The sequence below is a fragment of the Vigna radiata genome, chromosome 9 (assembly GCF_000741045.1).
Source record: "Vigna radiata var. radiata cultivar VC1973A chromosome 9, Vradiata_ver6, whole genome shotgun sequence".
NCBI lineage: Eukaryota > Viridiplantae > Streptophyta > Magnoliopsida > Fabales > Fabaceae > Vigna > Vigna radiata.
In genome coordinates this window covers 12,251,476-12,271,262 of record NC_028359.1, presented here as the reverse complement: position 1 = coordinate 12,271,262, position 19,787 = coordinate 12,251,476, and the positions used below count along the sequence as shown (strand labels likewise).

The 19,787-nt window shown below is 32.4% G+C and overlaps 1 protein-coding gene across 1 annotated transcript; it reads left to right on the top strand.

Moving 5' to 3' along the window:
• Positions 1 to 15,279: 15,279 nt before the first annotated feature.
• On the top strand, positions 15,280 to 15,681 carry LOC106773362. The gene has a single exon (XM_014660059.1). It carries the CDS (start codon positions 15,280 to 15,282, stop codon positions 15,679 to 15,681), a length of 402 nt encoding a protein of 133 aa, XP_014515545.1.
• The last annotated feature ends 4,106 nt before the right edge of the window (positions 15,682 to 19,787 follow it).

The following is a 19,787-nucleotide window of genomic DNA, read 5'->3' as shown; positions in this document are numbered from 1 at the left end:
TATGTTTTCAGAGTTATAACTGAATAAAGGAAATAGGCAGAAAAGTTTTTAAAATTTTTATAATAAATAGATACCATAAAAAAATTTTAAATTGGATAGCATCGTTCGGAAAAAAACGCTGTCTATTAGAATATAATAGATAACCTTTTTTAAAAAATGTATTATCTATTAATCTATTTTAAATTATAAAAAAAAGTAATATTAATTATTTATAGATAACATTATTTTTAAAAAGCGTTATTTATTGTTATATGTTTAGATAGCACTTTTTTAAATAAATATTATTTATTATTCAAAACATTCACAGATAATGCTTATTTTAAAAAGTGTTGGAGCACTATGATGGTTTGTCATTTCATACGTGGCACTTCTTGTTACATGTGTACACAGGGGTTTGAAGGTTCTATCCACGACAGGGGTTGGTGCTAAAACAACGTTATTGCTTACAAGTTGAAACTTTGCGATAATTGAGTGTCGTAATAGGTGATGAGTTGGGGGTTGCTTTTTTTTTTACTGTACTGGATCCTATCGAATGTTTGTTGTGATGTTTGCAGAAGAGGTGTATCGTAGTGCACTAAGAATGTTACTGCTGATTTCAATGGTAAGTGACCTGAAAGAATGGATTTTAACAGTGAAGTGAATGGTTGTTAAGCAATTTGTCTCCACTTCTTTTTTATGATGACTCTATTTATTCTTGCTTCTGAATGATTCCCTTTCGTATTTACCTAATTAAAATCTTTGATTATAAAAATTGCACATTCACTTGCATACTTATCACTTATCAACAGTGGAGAGTTGAAGTTGTAATTAGTCACACACATGTCGATGCTTAGTTTCTTGTCCTATGCTTGTTTCAGCAGAAATAGAGAGGAAGGAAACGGAGATACGGGGAGAGAGAATTTAAATACCAAGTTTTATAGTTTATTTAGTAGGTAATGGGTTTTACATATTTTTCTTTACTTTATAATTAGCAAAAGGAAAAAAAACGAAAAAAAAACTGCATTCGTAAGATAGTTCTTTAAATCTTAATTACTTTAGAACTGGTATTCCTTGTAAATGTATTATACTTTGAGGTCATCTAAGTTTCACTGTTTTTCTAATTAAAAGTGTTGGAAGTCCCACATCGACTAGAGATAAGGTCAATTTATAATATATAAGTGGAGTGCAGACTTTCCTTTAGAAGCTGGTTTTGTGATGTTAAGTTAGGCCTAAAATCTACTTCTAACAAAAAGTACCTCAATATTGTATTTTAGGTTTTCTAGATAGAGCATTTAGGAATTGAGAGTGGATTTGAGGGTGAAGTTTGTGAGAATTAGTGTAGAATTTGATTGATGTGACAGCTTTATAAAATTTGAAATTTGTTTAATTGATAGAAATTAAAGATTACCAAAATGCCTCTAAGTATTAAAATTATATAAAATGATAATTATTAATGTTATATTTAATTGTAAAAGTGTTTATAAAAAGGAAAAAAATAAAAGTTAATTTTTAAAATATAAAAAAATGGTAATTTAGTAAATTGAAATAATAATAATAATAATAGTAATAACTATTATTATTAATATTATTATTATTATTATTATTAATATTATTATTATAAAGAGAAAAAAATCATTATTATGATTATTATTAATTATTATTATTATTATTATTATTATTAATTATTATCATTAGTATTAATTATTATCATTAATATTATTAATTATTATTATTATTATTAGTTATTATTATTAATATTATTAATTATTATCATTAATATTACAATGAAACCCACTTCTTCTTCTATCATCACGGCACTTGATATCTTCTCTCTCCCATCTAGAGTTACATACCACTCATTAGTTACCTCTCTTCCTTTCATTCTTTTCTCCTCCAATGAAACCCAATTTCTCAAGCTCACCCTTACATACCAATCGCTGGATCTCGGCTGCTGCATCACTGCCGGATGGACCTCTGCATCTTACAGTGCACACCATCAACCATGGAAAGACATCACGACCATCAATCATCTCCTCCACCTTCGAACACTGCTCCAATGCTCCAACGACCATGGTATCATCGCTGATCCTCCACCATGTCGGAGAGCTTGTTCTTCATCATCATCGACCAATGGTGGCTGCTTCCTCCATCCTCTGCGGCCTTCTCCTCAACCCCAAAGCCATCATTGCTTCCATGGGAGGCCAAGAACATGTTAACTGCATCAGCCCATGCACGTTGACAGCGGCGCAAAATCGAATAAACATTGCCTGGAACCGGATACCCCAAGTTCGTAACCGAATACGCCTTCTTTGAAACTTCTTCTAAATGCTGGAACCAGATATGTTATTCTGTGGAACCGAATACATGCCCATGAAAATCTCTTCTTCAACCGCTGCTTCAAGCTTTCCTCATCTCCATGCAGTTGCTTCTCATCACCAACCGCGTTCTTCCTCATCCATTAACCACTCTCTTTGTCTTCAACTTAATCACACGACTTCAACCTCGAATAGAATGGTATCGGGACCTATCTCGCCGGGAATGTTGTTCTGCGAGGATCTAACATAGAGAAGAGAAGTTGAAGATGACCTGAAAGAATGGGACTGATAGGGGCGGAAAACGACGGCACATGCGTGGCGAAAATGGACTGGGTGACGCCGGTGGCTTAATCACATGGTTGGGAATCGATTATTTAACTGAAGAAGAAAATATTTTTCTTTATTTATATTATGGATGGCAGAATTTTGTCGTGGAATTGATGAAATAGTACAGGGCATATTAGTCTTTTATGCCTAAATCATCCTAAATCACACCAAAATAGCAAGATGAATTGCACAGTGAAATCTTGCAAATAGTTGTTTTTCTCTCTTTGCAAATCACTGTAAATCAGCGCAAAGGAACGCCATTTCTCTCGCAAATTCATCCGCGCTAATTATCGTGAACAGGAAATTACCTTCAAACGAACACAGTGTTAGAGTTGAGTGTCTTTGCTCAGGGTGAGAGATGCTTTTTATAGACTTTGGCTAGTTTGTTCTGTTACCCATGTATCCTGAATGTTATTATCTATCCCTTAAAGCTCTTATTAACTAACCAATTTCAAGTACTACAAGTAGTTATTTCCGTGTTTGTTTTCTAAGATTTCAGGTAGTTTTATTGAATTCTTATGTTAATTATTAATAGACTATATAATTGACTCCTTAGATAATTTATATTCTCTTTTATAGGAAGTCAGGCTTACTACTGATACAAATGCACACTGTATAAACCTGTTAGAAACAAGTTTCAATGTGACTAATGCTCCTATCTACTTAATCCTACTTTCACATCGGGAAATTAATAAGACTGCTTCTCTGAGTGTCCTTATAAGTGTTAGACTTTGTGTATCATACAGGTGTTGAGGGATGCTCTATTTCTAGAAAGAAAAATGATAGGGTGGTTAACGAAGATCTTCTGAAAGATGAGATTGTTTCAGAACAGCTAACTAGGTATTGCAAATGGTTCCCAATAAAGTTAATTTAGCATTTTCTCTGAACTATTCCTGACTGTAACTCTGTTCCACATTGTTGAGTTAATTGGTAAAACATGATCTAAGAAGCAACTGCAATATTGTTTCAATTATCAACTATTATAGTTTACTTAAGAAACTGGAGTTTAGATTGGAAAAAAGATTTGGGTTACTTTGTTCTTTGCTTATTAGCTATCATGAATGGTATTTTAGTGGTTATTCTACTCACGTTAAATGTCAATCTATACGAGCCTTTATTGTTAATTACTTTAGTGCATGGCTAAAGAATCTCAGCTAAAATCCTGTGAAGGGAATCAATTCATATGTGTGTCTACAAATACTAGCTAGATGGCAGTTATCTCAGAGCTGATTGATTTCATCTTTCAACTATGACTTTCTCTGTCCTTACCCAGTTTCTCTTTTCTATTAAAAAAAATTTAAAGAATAATTATCATGTATTATTTTAAAAGAGTAAATATATATATATATATATATATATATAAAGATTCTATAATTTTTTATCTATAAAAGAAACGACAGATATATAAATCTGTATAAAATAATATTTAAATTATAGTTAATATAAATATAATATTTGACTGTATAATATTTTTTAATAAAATATTTAACATATCTTAACGCTGTCTAATGATACTTTCTAATACTAGCTACATAACTCATTGGAATCATATCTATGCAGGTAAGGTTTTTTATTGAATCTATACATATTGGAATCATATTTATGTTGGAGAAACTGTTCTGGCTATTGAACGTATACATAAATACAGTTATATACACAGGTATGAATATACTTGTTAATTTACTTCAAGAGAAGTCTGATTTCCTTTGTTCACATTTAACTTTTTTATGCAGGGTTATCTTTTAATTGGTTCTGGTATAACTAAGTTAATTTCCAGAATATACTGTTACAAATGTGAGACTTACATATTTGCTACTAATTTAAAAAGGATTGAATTGTAAAAAGTGTTGATGTATGAAGCCATTTGTTTGTGTTTATGATTATGTTTGAAACTAAAGCAAACTTAATCATTTTATATAGTATAAGTCTCTCTCTTCAATATTTTGTGCTACAGAGATATCAAGTCAGACAATTTGTTACTTGAAAGATACGGTTACTTGAAATACTTAGATTTGACTTTGTAAACATTGGATATATACAAAGTATCACATTTAATAAAAAGAGATAAATATAAATTTATATATAACAATAACAAATTAGTAATCATCTATTTTAATTTAACTTGAAATTAGTGTGATAAGATTTATATTTAAATCGGTTTTATTTTTAATTCTCGTGAGATTTTAATTCTTTTAAGTATATTTTTTATCTTAATTATTGGATTTAAAATGTTTAAAATTGCACAAAAACGGCCTTGAATTCCTATAGAAAAAAAGTATCACAGAACTGATAAAACAACTTCATCGATAAAAAAACATTCAAATTAAGAAATCATTGTCCTAATCTTTGAAAAGAAGAGACTTTTGGTAACACAGATATTAGGACTCAATGAAAAGAAAAAAAAAATACCAAATATAAGACAAACAGATCTCCATTATCAATTAATAAAAAACATGATTGACGAGACTATAAAAGTAATTTTTATAACACTAATAAACTTAACAAAATTATAATTAAATAACATTATAAAAATAATTAACTTTGTAATATATATATATATACCTTTTTTATTTCAATTAAATGTCATTGGAAAATAATTAGAATTTTCAAAGTATATAATTCTATTGACGTATGTATCTTTCTTTGTCAATTATGTAAGAACTTAGAAAATAGAGGAAATAGAAAAGATTGACTGTGTTTAAATAATAGAACAAGCAACTTTCTTTAAAAAGAATAATACAATATATATACTTTTAAAATGCTCAGTTCTTTACCTTAAACATTTAATCTCTCTAGAACTTCTGCTCTCTAGATATCTTCTGCGTTCTCTCTAGAATTTCTTTTCACTGAGCTATTTGTTCGACGATCAAGAGGTATCTAGGCGATCTTGGCGTTGTGAGCTTCAATCCAACCGGTCAATTTCTCATCCTTCCACTGGTAAGTTGTTCTTCTTCTCTTTCATGTAATTTAGGGTTGTAAATCTGCACCAGATTATGGTTGCATGTGCATTCTTCCTTTCCATTTCAAATTCTAGTTCCAATTAGGTTCTAAAATTTGTCTTCTACCCCAAATCAGTGAGTTGTAGCTGATTCTAGAGTTTCCTTGTGGTTCAAGGCACGGTTAGATCATCCTTTGAGTTGGGCAGTTTAATTCTGAGGTAAGGGAAGCTGAGATTCTTGTTTCTAATTTGTAAAATGTTTGTATGCGTTAATTTAGATGCTATTAGAATTGTTGAGTGTTGTATGTGTGGACTGTGTGGTTAAAGATGGTGTCGATCGAGTCGAAATTATGAATTTGTATGTTAGAACGTATACTCTTCGGATGTGTGAACTATGAAATTATGATTCAATGCAACTGAACTGTTTTTGTTGAGGTATGATAATGAATCTGAGATGCTGGAATCATGGGGAAACTATTATACAGGTTCTTAGATAGGGAGTTAGGTGGTGTTTGCTGTCTAAGTCATTTTAGAGAAGAAGTAAGGAAGTGATTTTGGGATTTGGGGGTTGGGGTTGTGCTAGAGTATTTAGGTAGTTGAGGTAAGTAATTTGTGACTTATTAGAAGCATCAAAATGGTTAAAAACAGTTTCAAAGTAGTAAATTCATATTTGAGTCTCTAAGTTGAGGAGACTGAAGTTTTAGAGTATAAATCAATGCATAACCACTAAGTAATGATGTTAGTAAGAGTTGTAATCATTTAGGCAAGTTTAATTAAGCATGTACTTTGATCTAGGGGCGTTAGAAGTTCATTAAATTGGATAGAATTAGTTGAGTGGTGGAGTTGCACAATTCTGCAGAAATTCATTTCTGCAGATTATGCAGACTCGCTATGCGAGAGGATTCACACAGCGAGTCACCCAGGCGGGGTGCTCTCTATTTGGGGGTTCACATAGCGAGCAGGACTCGCTATGCGAGAAACCCCTAGTCTCGCTTTGCGACCTTGTGCGCTGAGCGACTTGACTCGAGATGAGTTATTCTTTTCTTATCGTGTTTTAAATGGTTGATGATGTTTGATGCTTATATGACTTAGTATGATGTTATATTGAATTATATAAATGGAAGATGGTTTGTCAATGATTCAAAGAGGAATATAATATGAGTAAGATGGTAACATTGAGTATGAAATTAAGATTTCTTGGTGAGATTATTGTTGTGTTTAGAATGAATATAGGAGTTCAGTCTTGGGGGTTATCCTAACATTCTAATGATCTTTCATTCTCACATAGAGAAGATTGATGCATGTGGTGAGAGTAGTAGGAGGTCCTAAAGTAGGGGCTACCTTGAGGCCTATTGCGCGGTAACGGACTTACCTTGTGTGTGGTAGGGTGAAACTCATTGGCAATGGCTTTGTAAAGTAGTAGAGGCCACCATAAGTGCACAACCCGCCATAGCTCGATATTCATTCTAAGTCCGGACGAGTCTAGTTTAAGTTATAACTTAATACTATGTTTGTTTGTTTACTTGTGTGATTGTGCTTTGATAATTAAAATGCTATTAGATAACATGTATGCTTTTAAACCTAGCTTACCCTTTTGCTTGTTTGGTGTTTGTTTGTGTTGTCTTCTCTCTTTTGCTATGATCATCCCTTGGATGTGAGTAGAGGGAGATGAGGTTTTTGTTGAGCAGGCATTGGATGGAGCTGAAGCTAAGGAGTAGATGTCATAGACTTGCAGTACTTAGCATAGATAGTGGCTTGTACATAGAGCTTTAAATTTTATAGTTATTTTGGATGACTGTAGAATATAATACTTTATGTACTTTGCCAGATGATTGTATTACTCTATCATGCATGTGACTTCTCTTTATTATAGTTTATACTATATATTTTGGGATGCTACAAATTCTTGAAAGTGATATGTATTTCAAAGTCATTACAGTCTATCAAACTGAACAGGTGTTCATAGTTCTTATTTGTATTAAATTATTGTTGAGAGCATTCATGATTTTTATGAGAGGAAATTGAACCTAGGACTTTGTTCATTCATTAAGGGAAGGTAATTAATTTTTGTGCTAACTTTCTAGAAAAAAACTAGTCCTGGAGTTTCTCAATTGGAATCTTCACTAGGTAATTAATCCTTTTGATTTGTTATTTCTTCTATACAATTAGTAAAATATTCTAAGTCAAAATAGATAAGCACAATGGAAAAATGAAAAGAAATGGTTCCATTAAACTAATGATTAAAGATGACATTGTTGTACATTTTTTTGTGTGCTTGTAATTATTAAATGTATAAACCCTTGCAGGCTTATTTCACAGTTGGTATACCATATTATATTGCTCCAAAAGTTCTTATGAAGAAAGGTTTTGGGATGGAATGTGATTGGTGAGTTTTATGGGTGTGAATATCGGCATGTTAAGTATTAATTTCTTTATGCTATAATGTATTTGAATCATAACAATTGAGTTTGTCATTTTATTCATTTCTGGTGATCTTTTCAATAACTTTCATGTTTCCAACCTAGTTTGACATTCAAATTTCTTACTTTGGGATGGATTATGGGACACTTCTTTCTTTTTATTATTTCCTTTTCAAATGTTCTAAAAGCATGTAAGATTTTGTTTCATTTATGTGGAATTTGTGAACATAAGTTTTAGGTTACATACTTTATAGGTTAAACCACTTCCAGAGTCCTTATTTACGTGGGTTTTTTTCAGTTAGATCTTCGTATTATTGGTTTCACCAATTTTGTCCTTAATAGTGAAAAATTGACTCAATTAGGTCCCTACCGTTAAATTGGCTTAACGGAGTTAAGTTTTTTATGACTTGATATGTTGCCGTGGACAACTTTTTAAACGTGGCATTGGCAGTGGCATTGACAGATCTCTATACGTGGAATTTGAAAACATTTAACATTCTAAAATTAGGGATTTTTGGAATGTAAAATGTAATTAGGGTTTGTTGGTGGATTTTAAATAAATCCTATTTCTTAATCACATGGGGGCAAAGCTATGTCGTCAGCTATGCCGCGGCGCCGCCACCATAGTCTTGTCGCCAACCATCCTCACTACCATGGCCAACCACCATGCTCATCTCGCCAGACCACCCAAAGCCACCACCTAACCCTAATTCGCGCCACACTATCTCACCGGCACCATCGCTACTCATCTTCACCGTCAATGTCGCCGCATCCGCCGTAGAGACCACCCAACAACCTCCGAAATCGTCGCGACAGACCTTCATCGTGAACACTATCTTCCTTCAGCTTTATTCGAGAACTTGCAACGAGAGCTAGAAATAGAAATGCAAGTCTCGCATCGCACAACCGTGAACACCTCCACAACCAACATTCGAAAGCTGCAACACCAACCTCCATGGCCACCTCCATTTTGTCAACCTGCAAACCAAATTAGAAGACCAATCTCCTTCAAGCCAGAACATTAATCGCGGTTCCCTTCATTGTAGAACTAGTCTCTTGCCGGCCACTGCCTCACCAACTAGATTCGCGACGCACAAGCACTCAGCGCTGCCATCAACCTCACAACAAACCCTAATTTCAATTTCAATTGAACAACAATTTCAATGAACCCTCATTCCTAATTACATTTTACATTACAAAAAGTCCTAATTTTAAAATGTTAAATGTTCTCAAATTCCACGTATAGAGCTCTATCAATGCCATGATTAAAAAACGGTTTAATGTCTCAAGTCAACGTCCCAAGTCATCAAAAACTTAACTTTGTTAAGTCGATTTAACGACAGGGACCCAATTGAGTCAATTTTTTACTTTTAAGGACTAAATTGGTGAAACTGATAATACGGAGGATCTAACTGCGAAAAACCCACATAAATAGGGACTGCAGAAGTGGTTTAACCTATTTTATATTGATGTAATGATAAAGGTGTTTTAAAGTGATTTGTGTGTGGTTGGTAGTGTTAATATTAGGCTAGTTCTAGGTAACACTAGTAAATAAACAACTTTTTAACTCACACATTTTTCGGTTTCAAAATAACCGAAGCATATAAAAACGCGGTGGCAATTTCGTAATTCTAGCAACACTATATGCCTCGATTCAGTGTGAACCGATGCCTAAAGGTGTATACTACCTCGGTTCTTTGACCAACCGAGGCAAAACACTCTGTTGACCCAATGCAAATCAAACTTTTCACCTTACAACTTTTTCAAAATAGACCTACTACCTTGGTTCTTTGAACAACTGAGGAAAAAAAACCTTGACAACTTTTTTGAAATAGGCCTATTGCCCTAGTTCTCTAACAAACCGAGGCAAAAAACCCTGACATCTTTTTCGAAATAGCTTGTTGCCTCTGTTCTTTGACCAACCGAGGCAGTATATGTCCTGCCAGAAAGTGACAACCTTTGATTTTGAACGTTCCAAATCCATTTTGTCAACCTCTACTGCCTCGATTCCATTTTAACCGATGTCATAGGCCCTTTATGTCTTGATTTAACCGCGAACCGAGGCCTATAGTTAGTAGATATTTTCAAATTTTCCATTTACAATTTTATTTTGAATTTTTTCTGGAAGGTTTACGCATCGATTTTGTTTATAACCGAGGTAATAGCCTCTTTGATAGTTATATTCCATAACCGAAAATAGTAAGCACATTTTCACTCTTCTTCTTCATCTTCTAGAGAGCGAACGCTAGTTGCTTCCCATCTTGCACGAACATCTTTTCATTGTCACTCCGTCGCCGCTTCCTCTACCACTAGCCCTCGCCACTGCCTCTACAACTGGTCGTTGTCGCTGCCTCCACCATTGGTCGTCGCTGCTGCCACCACCACTGGTCATCTTCGTAAGAAATTTTAACCTAATGTTCTTTCTTCTTCCTCGTGCAACTACTCTCTCTCTCAAGAAAAGTTGTTGGTTCATCATGGCTTTCATTTCTATCACATTGGCGTGGTCTCCATCTTCGTTGGCTTCATTTTTGTTGAACGAATGTTCCTGCCTCTATTTCTCTCGCGCGAACGTTGCTTGTTGTCTCCACCTGTCATTCATCGCCGCCACCGTTTGTTCGTCGCTACCTTCGACCGTTTGTCACCGTCTTCGACCGTTCGTCGCCGCCTTCGGTTGTTTTTTGCCCCATTCGACCGTTCTTCATCGCCCTCGTCCATCTCATCGTCACCTCCATTGTCCATTGTAGATAAAAAAGAGAAAAAAATTATTTTGAATAGGTAAAAGACCCCATTTTTTGAAGAAAAAAATAAGGGTTAATTTTTTAATGATATGGCTACCGGTGTGCCATGTTTCGTGCAATGTGTACTGAGATTAAGGTTTTTCTTTACAATAGGGTGAGATTTGAGTTTTTCTTTTCGATAGGGTTGTCAATCAACAATGGAAGTAACTTCAGACCATTAAAACTATAGCAGCACCGAAGAGAAATAGAGAATCTTGTTAAAAGATTCGGTTCGAACTACAAAACAAAACTAAAAATATGTAGCCAATAGTTCAATGTTCAAACTAACACACAAATTCCACATCATGCTTTGATCACAGAAAGACCCCAAATGAGAAGGATTGCATAGATAGCACAATCCATGAACACAACATCCGTCACATTCTTCGCCACCAAACACAACTCTAGCGTCTTGGCAAGTTGCGAATATTCATCTTCATCATCACCAAAAGAACCACTTCTCCCTGTTCTTCCATAATCCCTTTATACCCCGAAAAGGATTCTCGTAATCACAATTGTTGCATTGGTCAAGAAAACAACGTAGAGTGGCCTAAAGTTGATCATAGTATTGAAAAAAATTGTCCCCGTAAAAGATAAAAGCACCAGAAGAGCCACGAGAACGAAACAACAGAGTCAGGTAACCCTCGAGGAATTTATTGCACGAGTTATATCATTTAGGGTGAGGAAATGTTTAGGTTCTTCGGTGTATGGTGGTGACGAAGATGGTGGCGGTGGTTGTAATTGGACTTGTTCAAGTTGGATTTCAGAAGTTGGAACAATCAAAGTGTCTCTTTCAGGCTAGTTTTTAGGCGTTGTTTGGATTGCGGTGTTGGAAGCGTAGTCGTTGCGTAGGGTTGAAGATTGTGCGAAATGGAATCTGAGTGATGAATTGAAAGTAAAGAAGGAGAATTAGAATCAGAGTTTCAGAAAGGGGAACTGGAATTGAAGGAGAAAAACGAAGGAACGTACAAGAAGCGGAAAGGGTGGTGTTTGGAGGGGGGATTGGGTAGATGAAGCGACATAATCGGGAAGCGTGGGAGGGAATTGGACTTCTTCAGCATAGGTTCCAAAACAAAATCTTCTTCTTTCTTTCCCTCTCTTTGGTTCCCATATCACTTAGTCGCAGCCCTTCTTCCTCTTCAACTTCGTTCACGCTTAAACCCAAATAGCGAAAACTGTAAACCAGAGATCGCAAAGAAGAACCCTTATCTCAAAGTGAATAACCCTCACATTCGCGATTTCTAACTCTACACATGGCATGAAACGTGGCACACCGTTAGCCAGATCATTCAAAAATTAACGGCATTGGTTTTCGAGGACTAAATATTACAGTTTCACTAAGGAGATGGATGAAAATGAAGCAAACTTTGAAAGTGTGACTAAACCCAAAAATGCTTGATAGTTGGGGGACTAAAAACATATTTTACCCAAAAATAAAAATGGCATATATACCTCTGCTTGAAACCAACCGAGGCAAAAGACCCCCACATATTGACTCGGTTTAAAACCGAGGCAAAAAGGCTACCCTTTTTGCCTCGCCTGTATATACCTCGATTCATGAACCATTTTTATAAATGAAAATAACTGGTGTCATTTTCCTTTACTGCACTAGTGTAGGGAAGTATGCTAAGCTCTATTGTTTAAAGTCTGTTAGATTGATAGGATCTGATATAGTATTCTGAGTTTTTTTCAGTGTTGGATCTTAATACATTGGGCATTTCTTCTATACGAGTTAGAGCATTGCAATATTGTTTTAACTCCATTACTTTATTTGTATATCTTTAATGATTCATCCCCAATGGAAGCTTCAGATATTGAAGACATTAAAACCAAGTGAGCTTCTTTTATTTTGAGTTTTCGTAGAAACTTGGCTACACTTTAATAGTGTATGTACGTTAATGTAATATTTGGATATAATATATAGTTTGATGTACAAAGAATGTATTAAATATTATTAGACAATTTAATGTTTGAAATAAATTCCATTTTATGAGTTCAATTGAATCTGTTCATCTGAAGCTATATGAATTATAAATTGATTGGATGAAATGATAATACAGGAAATTAATTATAAATTAAAAAAAAAACATTTTTTTTATGACGGACATAACAATAGGTTGATTCTGAAAACCATATATTATGACAAGTGAAAAAATTATTTGTAATAATACTTTTGACGTATTATGATTAGTAAAACACCACATATTATCACAGGTAGATCGAGTTACGTTATAATATATTTGTCATATTATGACTGATAAATGAAAATTTGTCATAATATACTAGACGTATTATGACAAGTGACAAAAAGTACGTCATAATATTATGTTGTACTTTTCTGCTACATCATAAAATGAACAAAATTATTATGATGTCCAGATCTATGATATTACTTCACTAATCATAATAGGTCATTTTTATCCGTTATAAAATATGAATTTTGTACTACTGATTAAAAAAAATTATTTAAATTTAACATGAAATTGTTTTACAAATTTTAAATTGGCAAGCTCTTTTCTATAATAAATTTCTCTAAATTTCAAACATTAAGTAACTTGTACGAAAATAAACAGAAAAACAAATTTCTTGCAAATTTTTATTAAAAATTTATAAAATTTGAACAAATATAACCATGAGTACCTGATTACTTAATTGAAATATAAATTTATAGTATATTGATCTTTATTATTACAGTTTTTAATTAAGTTCAAAATAGATAAATAAAATGTATCCAAGAGACGTGGCACAATCTTTGACATTTAATTAATACAACAAACTCAAAGCCTCGTTCAGAAGAAAAGAAATCAAAATCTCGTTCTTGACGAAAAAAACAATCAGAGGGAGAAAGGAATTTGGATACTTTCCTTACCTTTATGACAATAATGTTACTGTAGAAAAAAAAAAACTACATTTGATATTCCTTAATTAATTATGAAGTCGCCTCATCTCAATAAAATGTTTAAATATGTTTTAACTTTTTCAACTGAAACTAAAAGAATTTGTCAACCAGATTTAAAATTATTTTATTAACTATGCAATTTGAAAAAAAAAAAGTTTATTTTATTTTTTGTTCTAAACACTATTAAAAATTGCACTTAAATAAATTATAATTATAAATCCATTAGATGATTATCGAATTTGATTTTACAATTTTCTTAAACATTCTATTATATGTTTGTTTTTCTTTCAGAATATTCATTTCATTGATATATTTAAGCAGAAAAATTTTGATAAAAAAATAAAAATAAACTTTAGAAAATTATAGGAACTAAAATATTCACTTTCAAAATTATATTTAAATATTAATAAAATGAAAAATTCTTTTAACAATTATTTTTTAATATTTTTTGACAATAATTAGATTATAGTTTATGATTGATTTGTTTTAAATATTATTTTAAAAATAAATTTAAATAAACTAATAAAATAATGAAATATATTCTATTATAAAATATTGTTAAATTATCATGATCCTAATCAAATATAAAATTGAAGCTGAGGGAACTATAATGTGAGAAATTTAGCTCACATGAATGTCTCAAGCTGTGTGAAAAAACACATAAAGAAGCGATGAATAAGCACTGTTTTTCACACTTTGTCCACGGTCAAACATGGCAGATTCCTCTCACTCTCTTTCTCTTCTAGCAGATAACATTGGGCCCTTATATCTAGATTTCAGATTTCAGAAACAGAAGCAAAGAGGCAGTAAAAAGCATGTAGACCCTGCCATATATGCACCCTCAAAAGCAACGCTGATTAGAAGAGTATCCATCGCTTCCCTCTTCTTTATATCCATTACCACCTTTTTTTAACTTCTAACTGTTTCATTCTTGTCTCCCCTTCATTCTTCGTTTCTCCACTACTTTTTCTTTTGACCAAAACCTCCCCTTTTTTCTTCTTGATCTCAGAGAAAAGGACACTCAATACTTTTCTCTCTTTTTTATAACTTGATAGTAAGATTAATATGTTTTAGTATACTCATTAACTAAATTTTTGTTATGATCCAGAGGTAAATCCAACACTCCAAATTTTAAATCATAGCCTATAAAAGCAACACCTACAGATCGTTCAATCATTGTACCCCTACCACCCACAATAAATGTGGTAATGTGTTGCTTCCCTAATAGGCCCATGTGTCATGTGTGCATGTCTCATGCACGTATATCACACATGAATGATTTCAGATGCACTTAACCTCTGGTATATGATTGTTTGCTCTCCAGACCAAGTTGAAGCTAAGAGTTTGAAACATCCCTATCTATGTCTTTAATTATATGTTCCTGAAACATCACTCTCTCTAGCCTTTATCTTTAGCTCGCTACTATGCGTTGTTTCCTTAAATTAGATTATCTATATATATATATACACTCCCATGCCAATCTTCTGTCTTACTGTCTTACATTGTCCCCTTTTACTGCTATTCCCTCTCTGTCTCTTTTCTGTTTTTCTGTCTTACATAACAAATAGGTACAAAATATTTAAATTTTTTATTGTTTTTCTTCTTTTCTTTTGTATATTAGCTCATGATGTTGAGAACAACCGAAAAGGTGTGTTTTACCCCTGATTTCAATGAGAAACCAATCATGTTTCTCAAGCAAACAATTGGTGATGGTGGTAGTGGAAGAGCCTTAGGAAACAAGAAGAGGGTCGCCGGCAGTTGGACTTTCAGATTTGCAAGAGAATCTAAATTCTCACCTGTGAGATTCTTGCAGCAAATAAGAGCAAAAATGGTAAGTGCGATAAGAATTGTTTCTATTAGAAGGAGATCCTCTAGGAAGGTTTCTTCATCCTCTTTGGCCAGATCACGTTCAGTGTCAGACCCCACTGATTCACACCGTGCCAAAGCTGTGGAAGATTGCATTGAGTTCTTACATTCTTCTTCATCTAGAGAGAGACCAAGCTCAGTTTCTGAATGTTCTGTCTAGGAATGCATATGCTTTTGATATTTGTTCTTCTTTGCAAGAGATGTATATTGGGGAAGATGGTATGCTTTATTGGTTTCTATTGACATGTTCCTTTGTAGGAAACACAAGTTAGTCATTTGTACACAGTGCCACTTTGGTAATGGAGTTTGACTAGAAATTTAGATTCTGCATTGGTTTAAATTATGTTTTGTATTGTGAACCTTATTAATTGTTGATTCATAAGAAGACATTGTACGTATAGTTCCACTTCCTCGTGTTTCTGATATTGTTTTCAGTGTTCATCTATTTCTTACAGTTCATTGCCCGAATTTCATTAATGACGAACTGTCTTTTCTTTCTATTGACAATATTGTTTGCTGAAATATTGACAAACCCTCTATTCTCACTGTAATTTAGATATCCTTGATTTAAAAATAAATTGTCTCTTGTATGCTAAAATGATTATATTTTATTTATATATTATAAATTAATATTATATTTATCGAGTGTTTTTAAATATGAATTCTTGTGAAGGATACTTATGGTCCCTAAAAATTTTAATATTAATCTGAAACATATATATCTATATATACTTCAAGATAATCATTAATCTGAACAGCACAAATTTAAATCTGAGTTTTATTCCTTAAAAAGGAAAAAACACCCATAGAGTTTAACCACTTAATTGGTCCAGAATAACTTTAAGATGTCGGTGGTGCACAAAAGAAACTATTCACATACAATCTATGCAATTTCATAATAAAATGGAACCCCTCCAGCTATAGATATTAGAAAAGGAATTTTATTAGGTTAATAGTTCTTTCATCATCTTCTTTATGGATAATGATATTTAGAGAATGACAACATTCGAACATTAATTACATGTCAATATGTGATTGGTCCTAAATTACTCTATAATAGTGTTTATGATTATTATTATTAATTGTGGAGTAATTTAGGACCAATCACAGATTGACACGTAATCAATGTTCAATTATTTTAAAAAAAAAATGTTATCTAAATATCATTATCCCTTCTTTATAACGTCATCTGTTTTCTTAATTTTATCTAGAAACTTAGATTCATTTAAATTTTCAACCATTTACATTGAAAGAATTGGAGCACATAATTTTCAAACATCAAGATTGGCTACTTCCTTTTTGAATTCTTTTTCGCAACCATAAACTTTTCCAAAAACTGAAATGAACTCTCCACCGGATTTACCATCTCCACAAAAAATCTTGTGACTTATCAAAGTCTCCGTGAGTTTTCCTTTTATTTATGTCCTCCGATAATTTGTTTGCTATTGTGGAGTATGCATGTCCAACTATAATCATTGTTGCTACATCACTTTCTTTATAGGTCGAAAATTTATTATGTAGTGTGTTTCTCTCACCATCGCGAAGGAAGAAAACTGAAACATTAAAATATAAAGGAAATACATCCTTTTATAGCCTTAAGAAAAATAACATGAGAGATAACTATTCACCTTACTCCTAAGTATTTCATTCAAAATGGAAAATCAGAGTTCTATAACTCTTTATAAAATTATTTATTTCAATTTTTTTTTAATTTTTTAATTTTATTCTTTTAATTATTTGAAAATGTGTCACTCGACGCATACGGCTGGACAGGTGCCAAAAAAAAAAAGAAAGACAATATTTTGATTTTTTTTAATTTTTGTATTTTTTTAATATTTTTATTATTATTATTATTAAAAATAATGCATGAGCAGAAAAACAAAGTTTAATTAAAATGCGGGTAATATGGAATAACAAGTGAGAGAGGCGAATGGATAATGCATAATAAAAACAAAATCCAATGAATAATAACATGGGTGGAAGAACTAAATAGTACAACAAAGATAAAAACGTATATTCATAAAACATGTTATTTTTAGATAAAGCAAGAACCAAGAAAAACATACCTGGAAGCAAATATTTTTGTTTCTTTATTCTAGAAAAACACTTCTAAGTTTTTCAAGTCCTCTTCTTCTTAGCTTAATGTGCATGTCTCTGGTTTGGTTGGTTGAGCCTAAGCATAGGAGCTAAGTGTTCATAAGCATCTAAAAACTAGTTAACAATTTTAAATTAATTCTAAAATCAATTTCAAAACTATTTTTTTTGCCTAAATTTGTCTTGGCCATGAGATTTTGGCGTCAAATATATTTTTTGGCCAATAGCTTTAGAACATTACTTGAAAAAAAAAACAGAGAGAAATTTTCAAACGACATGTTGCTTTGATTCTAGAGTTGAACCATTTAAGTTGCATTTATGAATATGGAAAACCATTGTAGAATCCTAATCACCTTGGTAGGGACATATTGGTTAGATTTTATTGCATGTTTAAGTGTTTCCAAAGAGTCTTTTTAATGTTTTTCTTGTGTTAGTCTTTTTGTTAGTTTTTTCTTGCTTATCACTACTTTCCTTAGTTTTTTCATTTGGAGTTTTCTTTCCTTGTTTTCTTAAGTGGTTTGTCCTTTCCTTTTGCACATGTGTTGCTAGTCTCAAAGATTTTAAAACCTAAACGAGTTTACAATCTTAGTAGAGCTTTAGTGGTAGCCTAGCCCTTGCATTGTGTGAGGAATTCCCAAACACCTTGAGAGGCTTGTGTAATGAATTAAGTGTCTTGGTTTCTAACTAACTTTTGTTTCTTGTTATTTTTTGTTTCGATTTTTGAGTTATTTTAGTGTAAGAATCATTGCAAGTTCATTAAACACACTTACTCCAAACAAAGGCAAGACATTGGTGATATAAACCAATCAAGAATTATTCGTAGTGTAATTTCTTATGAATATGGAGGTGTCAAGAAGGGAAAGGATCAAGGAGATCCTACAGGCTAATAAAGAAAGTGAAGGACACCATCCAAAGACTTGAAGTAGAGAGAAAACAAATAGAAGCTAGAGACCAAGCTAAAGAAGAAGTTAGGAGAAGAAGGAGAAAATTTCATAGCTCCTAAGGAGAATGAAGCTACCATATGGAGGAAGAAGGAATTTTAGGCACAACATATCACCAATGAAGCAAGATCCAAGATTCCCAAGTTCTATGGAGATAGTGACCCTAAAGTCTACCTTGATTGTGAAGCAAAAGTGGAACAAATTTTTAATGTAAATCATGTAGAGGATCAAGAACAAGTTGCTGTAGTAGTGGTAGGATTTAAGGATTATGTCATGACTTTGTAGCATTAAGTTTGTAAGGACAATTACCAAGGGCCACCCGTGGCTTCTTGGATGGACATTAAGGCTTTAATGTGCGTCATTTTCATCCTTTCTACTATAAGAGGTGTCACAACCAAAATCACAACGACATGATGAACCAAAAAGAGAATTTAAAAATAGAGTTTGAAGTCACTATCATAATTTATTTTAGAAAACTATGAAGAACCGTTAAAAAAAAACATGATCTACGAAACCAAATTTTAGGTCCAAAAATCGATTACAAGTAAGAAAGGTGCTAACACTCCTACGAAGCCCGCACGAGGATGATTTCTTTAATTAAATGTGCAAAATGAATATGACTTTTGAAAATATTTATATTTTCACCAAAAGTAATAATTATTTAGAAAATGACTTTGAAAACTTTTTTATTATTTTGAAAGTGAATATAACAAGGACTAATATTGGATTATTCAAATCTCCATTTATAATGAAAAATCATTAATCATGTAATTCATAAAAAAACTATTTAGAAATTATTTGAATTTCTATAAAGTGTGACTTTGTTCCTATGTATCTTCATTCACAATAAAGAATAGAAGATCACATAATTCTTATAAACATTGATTTTTTTTAAGTTTTCTTTTTACATTTTTTATATTTTAAAAATATTGTCATGAGACTTGAGATTGAACCCACACCAAAAAAAGCTTTCACTATTTTTTTTATATTTTTGAAAATAAGTAACATGCTATGCAAGAAAGACAAAAGAAACTTTCTTTTTACAATTTTTTGATATTTTTTTTTTCAAAATGAGTATCATACTAAAGGAACAACTAGAGAAACACCAAAGAAAAACTATTCTTTATTTTTTTTTTAATTTTATTTATTTTTAGAGAAAATGGTGTGTGTGAAATGTGAATTTTAATTAGGAAAAAGGGCAAAACCAAATTAGAAAATATAGGGGATATGG